The sequence below is a fragment of the Pimephales promelas genome, chromosome 12, assembly GCF_988280905.1.
Source record: "Pimephales promelas chromosome 12, fPimPro1.hap1.1, whole genome shotgun sequence".
NCBI lineage: Eukaryota > Metazoa > Chordata > Actinopteri > Cypriniformes > Leuciscidae > Pimephales > Pimephales promelas.
In genome coordinates this window covers 22,797,468-22,816,425 of record NC_142780.1, presented here as the reverse complement: position 1 = coordinate 22,816,425, position 18,958 = coordinate 22,797,468, and the positions used below count along the sequence as shown (strand labels likewise).

At 38.0% G+C, this 18,958-nt stretch overlaps 1 protein-coding gene across 2 annotated transcripts; it reads left to right on the top strand.

Moving 5' to 3' along the window:
* The first annotated feature begins 36 nt into the window (after positions 1–36).
* Positions 37–18,627, top strand: abcb4 (ATP binding cassette subfamily B member 4). Of its 2 annotated transcripts, none has more exons than XM_039679854.2 (28): positions 37–188; positions 760–888; positions 1,201–1,264; positions 1,515–1,683; positions 1,776–1,827; positions 1,943–2,134; positions 2,220–2,391; positions 2,914–3,038; positions 3,339–3,510; positions 3,755–3,868; positions 5,129–5,239; positions 5,358–5,483; positions 5,571–5,774; positions 5,861–6,031; positions 6,124–6,285; positions 7,758–7,919; positions 8,194–8,337; positions 8,447–8,551; positions 9,137–9,214; positions 9,323–9,406; positions 9,752–9,955; positions 10,053–10,153; positions 10,252–10,392; positions 13,240–13,396; positions 13,701–13,898; positions 14,538–14,744; positions 17,410–17,556; positions 17,776–18,627. In XM_039679854.2, the coding sequence occupies exons 2-28, from the start codon at positions 827–829 to the stop codon at positions 17,971–17,973; spliced, it is 3,822 nt and encodes a 1,273-aa protein (XP_039535788.2). In that variant the 5' UTR covers positions 37–188; positions 760–826; the 3' UTR covers positions 17,974–18,627. The 2 variants fall into 2 exon arrangements, with proteins under 2 accessions (XP_039535788.2, XP_039535789.2); XM_039679855.2 differs by having other exon boundaries at positions 55–188; positions 740–888.
* The last annotated feature ends 331 nt before the right edge of the window (positions 18,628–18,958 follow it).

Sequence of the window (18,958 nt, the reverse complement as noted above, 5' to 3'; positions counted from 1 at the left end):
ATTAAAGCATCATAGCGGGACATCCAGGTTGTAAATGATGAAACACGCAGTAACATCATAAACTGAAGGGCAAGGCTTTTTAAACGCGCGTGCGACTGCGCTCTGGCAGAAGGTCCTCTCTGCGCTCTCGCGCCTCAGCAGAGCACCAGTGTGCTGGGACAGTAGGGTGGGACGACAGCGTCTGAGCGGTATGTATCTTTCATTATGCTCATCATATTCTCGAATTTATCGTAGTATTTGTCATTACTATGGACATGGTCGTTTTGGGACAAAATGGTCACGATACCGTTCATTTAAACTATTAGGCTACCTGTTATTAACGGTCATAAAAAGGATTCAACAAAAATGACAAACAGTTTGAAAGCTTTCAATGTGGATAACGTATACTATCGCAATAAGATTACAAATATATTTTATGATTTTTCCTATGGTATTTGAGACATTTACGTTAAAGCGACAGCATTTAAAGCAACACGATTCATTTCTAAGCTCGTCAAGGGTCCCCAACTTTGAATATTTAAAATATTTCAATGTGGGATTTCTCTGACCCCATGGCTTAGGCAATTATAACGCCTTGAAGTTAAAAAGTAAGCTAAATGTTTGTGTCATGCTGTTGATGGGGTAGGAGGGAATCATCTGTGTATGCCATTGCTACCAGGTTTAATAGGTAGCCTATTCAATCTGTCAATTGAAAAAGCCACAGAGTTTTTATTGTCTCTAATTGCGCAGTGTATTATAGTGTGTTTTTATATAACACAGCACAAAACCACCGGCCCCATCCATACCATCAATTAACACTACCCGGACTATCAGCATCGGAGATAAAATGGGCAAGAAATCCAAACTGAATCTGTCAAATGGCAAAAAGGAGGAAAATGGAGATGTAAGGTAAATGTTTTTTGTGTGTGTGTGTGTGTGTGTGTGTGTGTGTGATAAAGGTTAACTTGATGATCTGTTGATGTTTCACCCGCCATTTATTCTTACAAATAGGCTACATTTGTTCATGGTTTGGCTCATGTCCTGGCTAGTATCTTCTCACGAAAGAGGGATCATTTATGTAGTCAAAAATGAGAACTGTCACTGAAAAAAGACAAAAAAAAAAAAAAAAAAAAAAACAGTAACTAGTTACATGCAGATAATTTCAAATTTAATTTAATTCATTTGTTTTTCAACTAAATTGTGTTTTTTTTCTTCTCCCAGCAGTGGGAAAAATGGAAAAAAAGAGGAGAAAGAAAAGATGGAGATGGTGGGACCATTAAAGATAGTGAGTGGAATATATTATTATTATTAGTGAAATCAATAATAATAATGTAATGATCATATACACTAAAACATTTTAAATACTTAAGACCGAGTCTGTAACCACAACCAAACAATACAATTGAACTGCCTTAAAAATGCATGTGGTGGATAATTAATTTTGTGTGATTATGTAATTGTTTAATTTTTGTTATTTCATTTAATTTTCACTTAAAGAATGATTTGTTTCTCAATGAAGTGTGTCCCTTTGTCAGTTCCGTTATGCAGATGGTGTCGATATTTTTCTAATGCTGCTTGGCACAGTCATGTCTATGGCCAATGGAGCAGTACTTCCTCTCATGGTTATTGTATTTGGAGACATGACAAACAGCTTTGTGGACGATACAATATTAGAGAATTTAAAGAACACCACCCTTCCACCCAGTGAGTGTATATTTTGTATGCCTCATCACTGGACTGTTTTTACACAGGGAATCTGTGACTTTTTAAACAACATGTGGTCTTTTAATCTCTAGACTTCACCCTCCCACAGACCAGTAATGAGACTTTGGGGGAGCAGATGACAAGGTAAGACCAATGTGCTTTGTATTGGAACTCTGCCATTTCCTTCATATTTCACGTTTTAAGTAAATTAATTTAAAAGTCTTTCTAAGTGTCTGATAGTCGTGTTTCTCCTTCTCAGGCATGCTATATACTACAGCATCATGGGATTTGTAGTCTTGGTGGCAGCATATATGCAGGTGGCCTTTTGGACTCTTGCAGCAGGACGTCAGGTGAAGAAACTTAGAAAGACGTTCTTCCACTCTATCATGAAACAAGAGATCGGCTGGTTTGACGTCAATGAGACAGGACAGCTCAACACTCGCCTCACAGAGTATGACATGCAATTGCAGTCATTTACCTAGATATTACACAAACAATGGCATATAAATATACCACTCTTCTTTTTTCCTCTCCAGTGATGTTTACAAAATAAATGAAGGCATTGGAGATAAGCTTGGGATGCTGCTTCAGAATCTCACCACCTTTTTCGCTGGCATCATCATTGGCTTTGTCAAAGGCTGGAAATTAACCCTCGTCATCCTCGCTGTTAGCCCTTTACTCGGGATCTCAGCCGCTATCATCGCGAAGGTTGGATGATAAGAATTATAGAGACCCACATGGTGCCCCTCAACACAATCACAATGACTCATGTTGAATTACATTTATTATAGTACTTTTCTAGCTATAGCTTAATTAATTTTGTTCAATCAAGGATATATATATAGAGAGAGAGAGATTAAATTATGTTAAAATAGTTATTTAAAATTCTAATATTATTTCACAATCTTACTTTTTTTACTGTATTTTTGATCCAATAAATGCAGCCTTAGTGAGCAAAAGAGACATCTATCAAAAAACATTATAATAGTTGTATGTTTGTGGTGTGTGTGTATATATATATATATATATATATATATATATATATATATATATAAATATATATATATATATATACACACACAAAACAAAATGTATGGCTTACAAATTACTGGTATGTCATGGAAGTATGTGATTGTCAAGAGATAAAGTTGATGAGCAAAAATAAAATGGTTTGAAGTAATATTATTTTAAATCAATAAAAAAAACAGCAATTTATCCCTGTCTCATTAGGTGATGACATCATTCACTTCGAAGGAGCAGACGGCCTATGCCAAGGCTGGAGCAGTGGCTGAGGAAGTACTGTCAGCCATCAGAACTGTCTTTGCTTTTGGTGGACAGAAGAAAGAGATAATGAGGTGTTTTTGAAAATCATCCTGTTTAGAAATGTTTGAATGTCAATTTGTCTCAGTGATAATAAAACATGAACTCTCATGTATCCTAAAACATTTTAAATTTAACCTAAACCAGCTCACCTGCCAAACCGGTTTGGGCACTTTATGGTTTGGTCCTAAAAGTTTCAGTCTATTGTTGTCCCAGAACATGAACAGGAAAAAAATGATGGGGATGATGGTGGGGAATTTTCTTTTCAGTGTGATCATCATTCGTTTTTTTGCATCCGGATTATAAATATATGCATTGTTATTTGTTTTTCAAAGGTATCACAAAAACTTAGAGGATGCCAAGAACGTTGGAATAAGGAAGGCCATCACTGTGAACATTGCTATGGGCTTCACATTCTTCATGATCTATATGTCCTATGCATTGGCCTTTTGGTATGGCAGCACTCTTATCCTGGCTGGAGAGTATGATGTCGGTATACTTTTAACGGTGAGTCGCAGCAAAGTTATGTAAACACAATACTTCAGAAAATCTTTGGTCTTCTACAGTATTTAAGTCCCACAGTCACATTGGTCCAGAATTCGGTCATATGTCAAATATTGTAGGAAAAAGAAAAAAAAAATGATTACGTAAACAGCAAGTGGTTATTTTTTCTTGATGGGAACTTAAAGCAGATTGTTAAACGTATGCATGAGTCTGTTTCATATGTGCATTTTCTGTTCCTCTATTTCAGGTTTTCTTCTCCGTCTTAATTGGAGCTTTCGGCATCGGTCAAACGTCTCCTAACATCCAGTCCTTCTCTAGTGCAAGAGGGGCCGCCCACAAAGTTTTCCAGATCATTGATCACGTGAGTGAACTCATTGTTAGCTAATCATAAATTCTTTCAGGATATTATAATTCATAATGTTGGGGAAAAAACAATTGTCCTTAATGCAGTTCCATAATATAATTGCTACCTGAGGCGTTAGACAGGATATTCATATTTTATTCTCTGCATTAAGGAGTAAAAAAAATGTTCCTCCCATCTAAACCTAACACTTCCCCTTTTAAAAAGAAATAGCACTGCATTTTTATAACTTCTGAACTCTTTCATGTCATCATTTCATGTCTTGTTCAGATTGAATTCTCCTACAGTAATTGCCATAACACCATATATCCATCCATGTCTTTTAAAAGGCTTGAGGTCAAGAATTTAACTAATTAATAAGATGGTATAAGTATAAATGGAACTCCCATTTTCATGAGTCACATTCATATCTGAGGCCATTTAGTACACAAATACTTTTGTACATATGTTACTGTTAAAAAGTTTGTGGTCGGTAAGATTTTCATAGTGTTTTTGAAAGAAGTCAAACTCATTACCACTCACGCCACCGGCCTCGCACCGTTCTCTCGCGTCTCTCGGACTTGCCACGCAGTAATACTGTAAAATATTATTATAAGTTAAAATAACTGTTTTCTTTTTTTCTTAAAAATGTAATTTATTACTTTTATGGCAAAGCTGAATTTTCAATGGCCATTATTGTCGTATCATCCTTATGAAATCATCCTAACATGTTGAAATGTACAAATGTACATCTCCTTTCTCCTTCAGAAAGTGCCGCTCATTTAGCTCACTTTAGTATTTTGGACATTTGAACATGACAGAACATCAGAACTGTTTTATATTTAACTCCTGTCCATTTTTCCAAAAAGGAAAAGCCTGGACAATCAAAATGCATACACACGGCACTAAACTTGTCTTTTATTTAGACTAAGATAGTCAAGTTTAAACAAACACCACACACACGGTAAGCAGACAACCGCTTTGAGATAAAATCTAGAGACAAAAATGTACGCACAAATATTCCAGAACCAAGTTGCATAACTTCCCCTCATTGTTTTAGCAGCATGTTATATGGTCAGGTCTCAGGATCAGAGGTGGTTCCCTGCTGAGATGCAATGAATAGAAGACCACGGGGAATCATTTTTCTCTTGTGTATAGCAATTAGTCTGTTATTGATGTCAGTCTGAATGAGGTTTGATTGTGAATTTACCTCTATCCCTTACTGGAATTTGTATTTTAAATCTCACAATCCTTTTTTTTTTTTTTTTTTTCCACCAACAGGAACCCAACATTAACAGTTTCTCGGAGGAAGGTTACAAACTTAATGCTGTGCAAGGAAACATAGAGTTCAAAAACGTTCACTTCAGATATCCGTCACGACAGGATGTTAAAGTAGGAACATCAAATTATTAATAATAATAATAATAGCTAAATGATACAAATAATAACAACTAACAAAATAACTTGAAGGAATTAAATGACCTGCTATGGATCTCTTTTGTCTGTGTAGGTCCTGAATGGAATAAATCTTAAAGTCATAAGTGGACAGACCATTGCTTTGGTGGGCAGCAGCGGGTGTGGGAAAAGCACAACAGTCCAGCTGCTACAACGCTTCTATGACCCACAAGAAGGAACGGTAAGTAGAAAGAGAGCCAGAGAGGTATGAACTATTTAAACTTCATGTCCTTCGTCCAAACTTTTTTCTTTTCCTCTAACTCATCAGGTGACCATTGATGGTCATGATATTCGCTCTCTGAACGTTCGAAGTCTGAGAGAACTGATTGGTGTAGTCAGTCAGGAGCCAGTGCTGTTTGCCACCACCATCTCAGAAAACATCCGCTATGGTCGCCAAGATGTCACCCAAGAGGAGATTGAGCAGGCTGCACGGGAAGCCAATGCCTACGACTTCATCATAAAGCTCCCTGATGTAGGATAAGAACTTGCAAAATAATTATATTCTGATAACAAAGATTGATCAAGTATGCTCTGACCAATATCTCTGGTCATTTTCAGAAATTTGAGACGCTGGTTGGAGACCGGGGCACCCAGATGAGTGGTGGACAAAAGCAGCGTATTGCTATTGCAAGAGCACTTGTGCGCAATCCAAAAATCCTCCTTCTTGATGAGGCTACGTCTGCTCTGGATGCCGAGAGTGAGACCATCGTGCAAGCAGCGTTAGATAAGGTAATAAAAAAATATAGCAGTCCAGAAAAGTCTGGAAATACACAGAAAATTTGTGTATATATATATATAATTTTTTTTTTACATCTGAAAAGGTGAGGCTGGGCAGAACCACCATTATAGTGGCTCACCGGCTGTCTACTATTCGGAACGCTGATGTCATCGCTGGATTCCAGGATGGTGAAATAGCAGAACTGGGCACACATGACGAACTGATGGAGAGAAAGGGAATCTACCATACTCTTGTTAATATGCAGGTTAGAAACCCATAGTACAACACATGTACACACTTGAGCTCCATTTGGAGCTGAAGCCCGTTGCCACTCATTTGTCGTACTTTTTGGAGTTGCGCTGAATCGACCAAAAAAAAAAATCCGCTCTTGTATCTTTATTGGGATGCAGCCAGTGGTGTAGTGCATGGTGCATGCAGGTGCACGGCTTTTTCAGTCGGCATTGCGTATCCCCTCTGATACGCATCATTAAGTTGCTAATCCAATCTCGTGAATAAAAAACACCTAGTCAGGGTCGGACCCCTAATATTAGCTCTAATTTGTTGCTGCAATGATTCTCCCATCGCAACGATAACTGATCACTCAGCTGATCTTCTTCAGCACTCAAACACCCGCTCGTCAATGTCAAAATGTTTGAGACCAATCAAAGCATGCAGGATTTTTGTTCACAGAAGCGCAAGCCGAGCGCTAATCCCAACGCGACGCTTCACTTCAGTTAACGATCATACAGTGCAAGATAAGATGCAAGTAGTTAAAATATATGGCTGTTTTTTGATAGACGATTTAAAGGAATGACAAAAATAATCAGTTTGATCAAAGAAGTGGAAATTTTAAGCTCAATTTAACAACAAAAGCACCCTATTAAATATATGACCCCAACCCCCCCTAGAAATATCATTTATGGGACCTGGGTATTTAGAAAACCTTATGTATGGCCCTGACATGCAAGAATGCTAGTGATTCTATATGTTCTATTTTATTCAGTATATTCTATTTTCTAGTCTTGCATATTTAATACTAATGCAAGACTAGTAGTCTTACTGTCACTGTTTATAACACAGAGCGTTCATCCTTTGCTGGGACGCTTAAAAAATATTGGGGGCATAAATTAAGAGTATAGCCACTTCTCCAGGCACCATTACACCACTGGACGCAGCATCATAGTGTCTAATGCCGTAATATCTCTGGTCAAACAAATGAAATATTATAACTTTAACATGCCGAAACGTTATCTGGAATGGACATCATTTTATCCGGAATTGACAAAAGACCACAAATTTATATCAAGTACGGTTGTCGCCTGAGCTGCTGCAGAGGGTGAACTTCTTTGTTAAGAACTGAAATGTGTATTTATTTATTTTTCGCATTCATTATTTGTTTATGTATGTCTTTTATTTCCAGAAGTCCAGAAATGTTATGTTTTCAGGCACTGTGCACTTTGCAAGACAGGTTCATCTCAGTGGCCAGTTTTTGAAACAGACATCACAATGTCTTGAATAAATACAAATACTTTAGTTTTAACAAACACTTTTTTGCCTTTGCTATTTTAAACATTAAAACTACATTGAGTCTGTAATTAGGCAAAAAAGTAATTTTTTAGGCAAAATGTCATAACTTGATCTTCTGTTCCGATAACAAACTGATGCATGAGAACACAGGGAAAATGTGTTCAGAATGTAAATGGGGTCCAATTTGAGTTCCTGTTTTTTACATCACAGATGTTTAAAGGCACAGAGGACACAGAGGAGGACAAAGAAGAGTTGACTATGGATGAGAAGAGTCCTTCAGTCACCTCTCTAAATGAACGAACACTCTTCAGACAGAAATCCAAAAGTGGCTCAGAAAAAGATCAAGAGAATGAAGAGAAACAGATAGAGGACGTAAGAAACTGAGGCTATAATTGCCTAGATTTATCTCTTTTAATAGCTTTATTTTTATACCACCAATTCAAATCAAACCACAATCTCTCTGCCTGGTAACATTATTTTGCTGTGAGTGTCATCTTCATAAATTTAAAAAGAAAATGTCTTTCTTTTTTTAAGAGGAAGATTCAAGATTCAATTAAAATCATTCATTTTATTTGATTGTAATTATTTTACATACTTTTTTTTCATTTAATTTTTTTTTGGCATTTTGTATTTTACTTCTCTTTAGGAAAAGCTTCCAAACATCTCCTTCCTGACAGTTCTGAAACTGAATAAACCGGAATGGCCGTACATGGTGGTTGGAGTTTTATGTGCCACCATCAACGGAGGCATGCAGCCCGCTTTTGCTGTTATTTTCTCTAAAATCATTGCTGTATGTTGTACAAGAAAATTATATCTTAATAATTATCATTAACAATATTGAGACATTTCTCCTCATACATTTATGGAACACAAATATTCTTTCTTTCCTCTTTCCATAGGTGTTTGCTGAGATAGATCAGAATGTTATAAGGCAGAGGACTGAACTCTACTCTCTGCTGTTTGCTGCCATTGGGGTTCTGTCCTTTTTCACTCTGTTCTTACAGGTTTGTTTTGTTACATTTATATTTGAATACACACAATGAACTTTAACAAACTTTCACACTAAATGAAAATTCTAGAACTAGCCTAAGACACCCTATATAATAAATTTATTGGGTGCCATCTTATTATTCAGTTCAAAAGTCAGAGATGAAGAAGGTAAAATGTTATTGTGGTCTTTCTTATCTAAAAGCTTATGACTGTTGTGAAATACCACTTTGTCTACACCAATGAATAGAAGACATAGCTAGCTGTCAATTATTTGCTTCTTCAAACTACCAATGCTAAAGATTTGAAAAAATGCTGAATAGTCAAACACATTTAACTTTTGAAGAAATAAAAAAGTAAAAAGAACAGAAATGATTAGAAAAGGTCAATTTAAATGTACTAAAAATAAGTTTCTCGTCAGCACTGCATTAAACTGACAGATTTCAATGTTGTAGGCAATTATTTTGCAAGTAATTAAGAGTTTAATCTTTTCTTGCCTGGATCTTTGGTGTAAACTCGTGAACGTCTCATTTTCAAAAATCCCCCGCCCATATATGAAAATATTTCCTAAGATGTTTCTAATATTTCTTAATTTCTTTTAGGGTTACACTTTTGGGAAAGCTGGTGAGATTCTGACCATGCGACTGAGGTTTAAAGCTTTCAATGCCATGATGAGACAGGTGAGATGATAATTGACATAGACCAGTCATCAGAAGGTCAACCCCAAAGAACGTATTCATGAATGTCAGTTGATGGAGAGTAGGACAATATCTGTCTGTGTATTTTAGGACCTGAGCTGGTATGATGACACTAAGAACAGTGTGGGTGCGCTGACCACCAGGCTGGCTGCAGATACAGCTCAAGTGCAGGGCGTAAGTCTTACTCTATCTACAAAGAGTAACACACAGTCCTACATAGAACTTTGTGTCAATCTCCTAAATTGATACCCATGCTCAGTAACAAAGAAGTTCATAACTATTGATGATATTCTCTGTTTACTTACTCTTTTACTGTATTTTTGTGAAAATAAGCTCAACTCAATTTCTGTTTGGTGTGCTTTAGCAACATGTCAACAATTGTAAATTTTTAAAATATTAGTCATTGAGTAAAATTAAGTTAAAATGTAAATTAAATGTTTTCTTTTCTATAAATTCAAAATGGTACCCATTTAACACATTAGCTCATCTCAAACGGCACCATGACTTCATTTCCCACAGGCAACTGGAGTGAGAATGGCAACACTGGCACAGAATGTGGCCAACCTGGGCACCGCCATTATCATCTCATTTGTGTACGGCTGGCAGTTGACCCTCCTCATTCTCTCCATTGTGCCAATCATGGCTGTGGCTGGAGCCATCCAGATGAAGTTACTGGCAGGACATGCTCAAAAAGACAAGAAAGAGCTTGAGCATGCTGGGAAGGTGAACATTTGATGCATATACTTCAATGTGGCTCAACTTAAATCAACTGTTTTATTTCACTAGTCTATGTTGTCCACGATGTATTTTTCCCATTTAGATTGCAACAGAAGCCATTGAAAATATCCGCACTGTGGTTTCGTTGACCAGGGAAAGCAAGTTTGAGCGTCTGTATGAGGAGAACCTAGTTGTGCCCTACAAGTATGTCCAAAGTGACTAATAATAATTCTGTAAATGTTATATCTGTTAGGATTCAAAATGAGCTTGTGAGATAATCAATGTTTGTCTGATTTCCCTAGAAACGCTAAGAAAAAAGCACATGTTTTCGGCCTGACGTTCTCTTTCTCTCAAGCGATGATCTATTTTGCCTATGCTGGCTGTTTCAAGTTCGGCTCCTGGCTCATTGAACAGAAGCTGATGACCTTCGAGGGCGTCTTCCTGTAAGTGGCTTATTAGACCCACTCACAGCAACATGATCCAGAGTAGTATTGTTTGTCTGTTACATGTACTTCAAATGTGAGTGAGATCAGGTAGTAGAGACACATGGCCAATATTTCCACACTCAAGATAAAACAAACTGAAGTCAGTTGTCTGGTGGGAGTGGACTTGAAGGTCCAAAGTCTGCTGGTTTCTACAGTGTCAGTTAATGATTATAGAAGGAAAATTACAAAAACAAAAACAAAAAAAAACAGATGTGCCATGAATGTAGATGGTCTCTAAGACAACATACAGATGAGGCTAGTGATCCATTACATTTGCAGATAGAAGATTCAAGAAGACTCATGTTATCTAAAAAGAGGGCTTTCAATCAGAGAGATAATTGAAACTTAGAATTGTCTGCTATGGCTAAACAATGCTATTTAATCAATCAGTTATTAAAGGGTTAGTTGACCCAAAAATGACTATTCTGTCAGTAATTACTCACCCTCATGTTGTTCTAACCCTATAAGACTTTTGCTAAGACACTACGATTTTTTGATTAAATCTGAGATCTGGATCACTCCTCCATAGGCTTCTGTGGGCCTCGAGTTAGTTCACGTAGTGTAACTGCGCAGCGCTTCTTTGTACGTCACACGTAGGCTCACTATTGGCCAACACTGGTCATGTGTGTGATGCATGTGACATACAACCAGAAGCACAGTTGCACTACGTGAACTAACTCGAGGCCCACAGAGAAGGAAATTAATAGTTGAATAAAGTCGTTATTTTTGTTTGTTTTTCGCACAAAAAGTATTCTCGTCGCTTGATAAATTTAAAGGAGAACTCCGGCACAAAATAAACCTTTGGTCTAATTACACATTGTTCAGTTGCAACGCATTGAGCTTTCACGGCCACCGTACCACCACATCCCACATCATAACAAATGGGCTCATTAATGTGCAGAATATTTTTAACACCACTTATAGCATAAAAATATAACACAATACAAAGCTATATGCTATTTAAACATTTATTTTAAATAACACAACGCTAGTCGGGGAGCTAACTTTCGCCATCAGAACCATGTTCAGAACCTGCTGAACAGCTACTCTTGGCGCCAAATGTATAATCTGTTAATTTGAAGCATTTCACACATAGATTTCACAGCATCTACCTCTAGCTAACAGTTGGCTGTAGTTCTCTCGGTGTTCAAATGGAGCTTTTTTTCCCGCGACACAGGTGACGACGCAAGGGAGTTGGCTTTCATCTGCGCGCCGCGGCTGTCTGTGTTGTGTTTTTCCAGGACGTGAAAGGGGGCATGTTTCAAGATACGCAACGGAGCAGACCAAACAAATTAACAGGGAGAGACAGTCACATTCACTGACACGAAACGCACTCCTTGTCGGCCGCGCGATCGATTCCCTTAGCCATTTGTTTTGAGAAGAAATGTAATATTATGATTTCCGTCATTGTTTTATATATATTTTTGATACTTGATATTTGTACCGGGCCGGCCCACATTGGCCAGCGGCCCACCGGGAAAAGTCCCGGTGCTCCAGATGGCCAGTCCGACCCTGCACATGGTCCTCCAGAATGGTTCGGTACTCCTTGGCAGTGATGTGGGCATTAAGCACAGTATATAGGGAATGCCATGATATTGCATGAAGCTTAATCCATCTCTGATCTACTGAGCCACCACCGTGCTTCACTACAAAACAGTCCACGCTTCCGAAGCTACTGATGTCCATTTTTATTTATTCTAGACACAAAAGAAAACCAAACCATAATTTTACACACAACACCACTACAAACACAAAACCAACATAATATACAAAATATTAAAACTTTTACTGTATTCGCCTGGTAACCAACAGTAGATTAAGTCAGGAGCACTAACATGGGTTTTGGAGTTTCACATCTCACCTTTCCATTGACGCCAACACGTCCAGGTGAAATAATCAGCACAGGGTCACATGACACTCAACTTAAACAACTGAATAATAATAAAACACAAATGGCTACCAAATTATGAAATTATCACAATACAGAAATACACATTTAAACTATGAAATCACAAAAATATCATAACCCACACCTGACCTTCCAGTGTCAGCTACACTGGGCAGCAACCGCTTTGGGGCTTCTACAGATTCTACACATAAGGATTTGCACTGTTGGCACTAATGAAACTGACATTTCACATTGGCATGAGTGACCAAAGGTTTGGCTATAGCAGCCCGACCATGAATATTGGCTCCCGACAAACAGCTTTGGTGGAAACAGGAGAGTCAAGGTGCACATTTAATCTTTAAGTGAGTTGGGCAGCAGTGGTTTTATGTTTTTTTTTTTTTTTTTGGATACAATCCTGGTTAGTACCTGGACATCCTTTTTTAGACAGCTTCCTCTGAAGTCGACAGTCACTACCTTGGATACACCACAAAGACTTGCTCTCCTGGTCACAGATGAGCCAGTGAGGCACACACAAAAAATGTGTCCTCTTTTGAACACTGATGTCTCCCATTATGTTTTGTGGAGTTCAGTATTTCTGTACAGACACATTCTGCTAATTCAACTTTCACTCTCTGCTCTGAGTACATTTCTGATGCGTGAAACCTCCAACACTATATTGACCAGTGTTTCAGTTTCACTGTCCAAATCCTGGATGTTTTAGTCGTTTTGTTGTTGTTGTTTTAGTTATTTTGTACTTCAAGTTAAAACTAAAAGAAAATGTTGTCTTGGCAAATAGCTGAAATAAAATATTTTTTATTTTATTTCAGTTCACATTCATTTTGTTTCGAAAAATGTTTTTTAAATTGTTTACTTTAATGATAATAACCATGGGTAATATATCTGTTTCTGTCTCTCAGTGTGATCTCCGCTATTGTGTATGGAGCAATGGCTGTTGGAGAGGCAAACACCTTCACTCCAAACTACGCCAAGGCCAAGATGTCTGCTTCTCATATACTGATGCTCATCGACAGAGTCCCAGCCATTGACAACGCCTCAGAGAATGGAGACAAGCCGGTATTCCTTTCGTACTTACATATGATCACCAGGATATACAGTATTCCCAACAATAGATAAAAAAATGTTTTAAAGTGAGTGTTATCTCTAGGCAAGATCTCAGAGTTCCCAGAAGCCTGTCATGATTAACTGTCCCAGGCATCAGTCCTGAAAATGAATCATTTATCGGTTCTGCAGCTCCATCCTAATCTGATAAGCACTCAGACAGAGCTGGACTCTGCCCACCATAAATATGCTGTGTCATGTCAAGTGAATGTTATAAACACGTGTGCACTGATGTGGCTGTTTCCTGTGATTTTTGCAGGATACATTTGACGGAAATGTGGGTTTTGAAGATGTGCATTTTAACTACCCAGCCCGGCCAGATGTACCAGTGCTACAGGGGCTCAGGCTCCGGGTGAAGAAGGGGCAAACTCTCGCCCTGGTGGGCAGCAGTGGCTGTGGCAAGAGCACCACCATCCAGCTACTGGAGAGATTTTATGACCCTCAGCAAGGCAAAGTGGTAGGTGAAAACACAGATGGACAAGCAACTCAAAGGCCACTCTTTTCCCAGCTACCTCAATTGACATGTAGCTTTACGGTCTCTAATCACTGATCCAGCTCATCGAAATGCCACTCATGCACATACACTGTTATACAGTACACTCACACTAAATACACAAAAGTCAAAATCATATTACCTCTCTCAAGGTCAATGATAAGGTAACTTATTACCAATAGGCAGGACAGAAAAAGGAAACCCAGACATGCGCATCAAAGGATGGTTCTCTTTCACCTGCATACTTCAGGTCTTATGACTGTCATATAACACAGACCTGTTTACATGCCATTAACAATCTTTCAGGTGATTCAATCACAAGTGAACAGCGCTTAAAAGTGTGAACGGGTCCTAAGTTTTTGTGATCCAATCGATCAAAAACAAATGTGACCACCCTGCATTTTTATCATAAATGTGAACATAACTACATTTTTAAGAAAAAAGATCAAATAAATATTATAGCAAAATAAATAGACCATTAAGTCAAAAAGCATGATAGATTGTAACAAATCCAATGATACAATCAAGTCTAAAAAATGTATTATAACAGTAATAAATCATATTTACTTGCCCAAACTAATTACAGTTACCCTTTGTTTACAGATGCTGGATGAAAATGACACCAAGCAGCTGAACATCCACTGGCTGCGCTCTCAAATTGGCATTGTTTCCCAGGAGCCTGTGCTGTTTGACTGCAGCCTGGCAGAAAACATCTCATACGGAGACAACAACAGAAAAGTCAGCCACGAGGAGATCGAACAGGCCGCTAAGGCTGCTAACATACACTCCTTCATAGAGGGGCTGCCACAGGTACAAAAAACACACATAAGTCACTGGTTCAGATTACACGATTTTAGCCCGATTTTGGCACAATCCGTTTGACGTAGGGTTAGGGTGGCCATACGTCCGGATTTTGGCCAGACAGTCCGGATTTTAAGCTCCGTGTCCGGCGTCCGGCGCAGCCTCAAGCCGGACACTCATTTGTCCTCCTTTTTGGAGTTGATCTGAATCGGCCAAAAAAAAAAAACCGCTCTAGAATCTTTATTGAGACGCAGCAGCAGCATAGCGTCTAATGGCGTAGATCTCTAGTCAAACACATGATTGCAGGGTTGCCAACTCTCACGCATTGAATTTGAGCGTGAGTTTCACGCAAAATTGAGCCAATTCTCAAGCTCTCACACCACACCCCCGATTTCTCATGCTGAAGTGTGAATCCGGCCGGTCAAATCCCTGAAAGATGAGTTTATCTATAGATCTACCTGATGAGCCACTCGTGATCGACTAGTTTTACTGCAAATTAGTTAAAAAAATACACTAATCTAGAGCTTAGCTCCTAACAGCACGGACGCAAAGCCAGGACTGGAGCAAAAGCCCGTTCCTCTCTGCACTCTAGTCTTAGTGTTCTGTTATCACTCCACTCTAATCCACTACGGGTTTTCCAGTCTCACTCACAGGAAAAAACTGCTCCGTGTTCAATCTAATTTAAAAAAGATAATCTTATGTTTTATTTTTTTATATATCACAAACGTCTGAATATATAATACTATATGTAATGCTCTGGAATTCTACATGTTTAATAAATGTTCCAACTGCTTACACAAGGAAACAGTATGGGAAAGCGAACCCAGGTAAAAATAAGAATGACAAATTCTACAAACAATCTTAGTTTGCCAACAGTTAATAATATATATATATATATATATATATATATATATATATATATATATATATATATATATATATATATATATATAATAGAATTAGATGCAGCACGCGCACAACGGCAGATAGGTAATATATGCAGCACGCGCACGACGCAAACCCCCCAAACGTTGATTTTATGAATGGGAATATGAATATTATATGAAATATGAATATGTATTGGGTTTAAAACCACCCCCCCTTTTCAGTGTTATGGAAATGGCCACCCTATGTGGGTGTCGTGGGGATTCGTAAACGACAACGGGCGTCGGGACGCAAGATTCGATCGTATCATCTCGTATAGTGTGTCCATAGTGGGCGACAACCTACGTCGCGTCTGCGATGCTTCACGACATCACGACAAAAAGACTAGCATGTTTAATTTTTTTAACGGTCGTCCACGACGCTTCCGTCACATGTATGAGGTTGACCAATAGGAGCACAAGCTTTTCGTATACAAACTTTCAAAAAAGACAAAACGAAAGAGAGACGAGAGACGATAGTGCTAACGTTAAAACTAGAAGTAAAAATATAAGAAAACAATATTTTACCTCAAGTTCTCTATGGAGGATTGACAGCCCACGTCCTCTTCTAGCAGGGTTCTCAAGTCTCACGCAATGGCCGTGAGACACACGCGATTCAACCAGTTCACAAACTCACACGCCACACCGTGTATTTCTCACGCTGAAAAGGCAATGCCGAGCAATCCCGGAAGTCACTCGCTACGAGTTTCGCCTTCTCGATGACATCACGAGCGCCGTTAAAGACGGCATGCGATGACTGGTCAGGAAGTAGCCTACTAACGTGTCTTGTCCACGACACGACAAGATTTTAGGAGCCAAAATCGCGTAATCTGACACAGTGACTATCATAACAGACAAAAAAAAAAAAAAAAAAATACTTCCCTTCAAACGTTTGGGGTAGGCTATTCATTTTTTTATTCAGCAAGAATGCATTAAATTGATCAAAAGTAGTAGAATATATATATATATATATATATATATTTCTTTTTAACTTCAATAATCAAAGAATCCTGTGAAAAAAATGTATCATGGATTCGACAAATCCATGTGGGCCCACCACATAGAATGACAGCGATGACTCAACCTGAGTGTGTGTGGCAATGCCCACTATATCCGGGCCTCATCTGAGCCAAATATGGCACATATGGCACAGTTCTGGCAGCATCAAAGGTCATATGGGCCATATTTGGCCCACACACATCAAGCCGGTTTTAGGTCGGTTTACACATCAAGGATACGGCCTATATGCTGCTGCCAGAACTGAGACATATGTGCCATAGTTGGCCTAAATTCAGCTTTGCCATCGCAGGAATTAGGTTTTAGAATATATTAAAATATAAAAAAAATATGTTTTAAATTGTAGTAATATTTCAACAATATACATGTTTTCTGTATTTTTGATCAAATAAATGAATAATATATAAAAATAAATTATGCTGATCCCTAACTTTTGAACAATTAGCTGTTTCCATCCACCTACTTTTATGCACATTTTGGGATATAACACCCGCTGAATGAAAACAGCAAGATGTGCATTCTAAAAAAAATTTTCATCCTATAAGAAAACATACACACAATCTACAATTTAAAAACATTTACCAGATAAATCCCTTAATGCAGATATCAGATATTGGAAAAGCAATGAACTCTCTAAATGTCCTAATCTTATAACCAACTATGAGTCTTTTAAATCTACAGTCATAAACTAGATCTCATTGTGTGTTTTTTTATTTGTTTGTTTTTGGTTGCAGAAATACCAGACGCAGGCAGGTGACAAGGGTACGCAGCTGTCAGGAGGGCAGAAGCAGCGTATTGCTATAGCGAGGGCCATCCTCCGAAACCCCAAAGTCTTGCTGCTGGATGAAGCCACATCTGCTCTGGACACCGAGAGTGAGAAGGTATGATCATGGTTCATTCTTTAGAGTGTATGTATTGCTGTGCTTATAAATATAACCATGAATTTGATAATTGAATGGACTTTGGTCAACCTGTTCATACAGGCAGTATTCAATCTGTTCCTGTATTTACAGAAACATTTAGATTCACACCTGCTTAAAAATACTGAAGATAATGCTCTTGCTTGCTTCCCTTTGTGGCTCTCTCTGTCATGTGAGTAGATAGTGCAGGATGCTCTGGATAAGGCGCGTGAGGGTCGCACATGCATCATTGTAGCCCACCGGCTGTCCACTATCCAGAACGCAGACCGAATAGCTGTGGTTCAAAATGGGGTTGTGGTGGAGCATGGGACACATCAACAGCTCCTCCACCAGAAGGGGGCGTACTACACCCTTGTCACCTCTCAGATGGGTCACTGATGGGCAAGAACAGGGCAGCGGTGTACATGCAGCTGGAGCCGAAAAGGCAGATTCTAGAAAACATTCCTTATAATCGCTCTCCTGTGGTTGCAGGCCTGTATTTGATTTGTTGAATTCATCTAAGTAGCATTTCAATATACTACAGGAAGCCAGGACATAATAAGGATGTGGTTTTTTTGTAACTGTCAGTGCCTTGTCTTGTTGCACTTTTCAGTTTTAGGCAATAACATTTATCCAACTCAGCACTTTCTTGATGCTGATTTAATTGTATTAAAAAAAAAAAAAATGTGTTAACCCTACCAAGCACTCCTCTCATTTACTGGTCACACACTGTATGCACAGTTTATGCAACAAAAACTGTTGCAGAACTTTAAAAAGTTGATTGTTTTTACATAATGATGTACGGTAACTTGCATATACAGTACATAACATAAATCATATGTATTTTCAAAAACAATGCCTGGATTAGTGAAGACAGCTGTTGTTCTTCATGTGACAAGATAACCAAAGAGTTTCTATTATTAAGATTGAGTGCCTTATAGATTTATGTGTGTTGAGACTAACATGAGACTGTTTTATTTTTTCCTGTTATGACATTGTTTTCCAAGCACATGTGTAAAAAAAAATGTGAATAAAGTTTTCATTTTTCATGAAGCTCATTATTTCATATTCTACGTTGAGACTAGACCGGAAAATAGACTGTAGATCGTTCTAAATTTCAGTTATTTTTTATTTTTTATTGTGCATCAAAGGATTTATTTGGTAAATGTCTTTCCATCGTAGTTTGTGTGTCTTATATGATAAAAAAAGTTGATGATATATATATATATATATATATTTAACAAATATATATATAAACAAAACAAATACAAACACAATGATGACAAAAATATGTGATTAGTATTCAAATTTGTATTTATATCATAGATGTGATAAACATAGTCATGGACTGCAATAATCTTATTATTGGTAACATTAAGGCTTT

Coding starts and splice junctions, on each gene's coding strand:
- abcb4 (XM_039679854.2), top strand. CDS start 827: ATGGGCAAGAAATCCAAACTGAATCTGTCAAATGGCAAAAAGGAGGAA. Junction 1,828..1,942: donor TTGGGGGAGCAGATGACAAG/GTAAGACCAATG, acceptor TCTCCTTCTCAG/GCATGCTATATACTACAGCA. Junction 14,745..17,409: donor TCATAGAGGGGCTGCCACAG/GTACAAAAAACA, acceptor TTTTGGTTGCAG/AAATACCAGACGCAGGCAGG.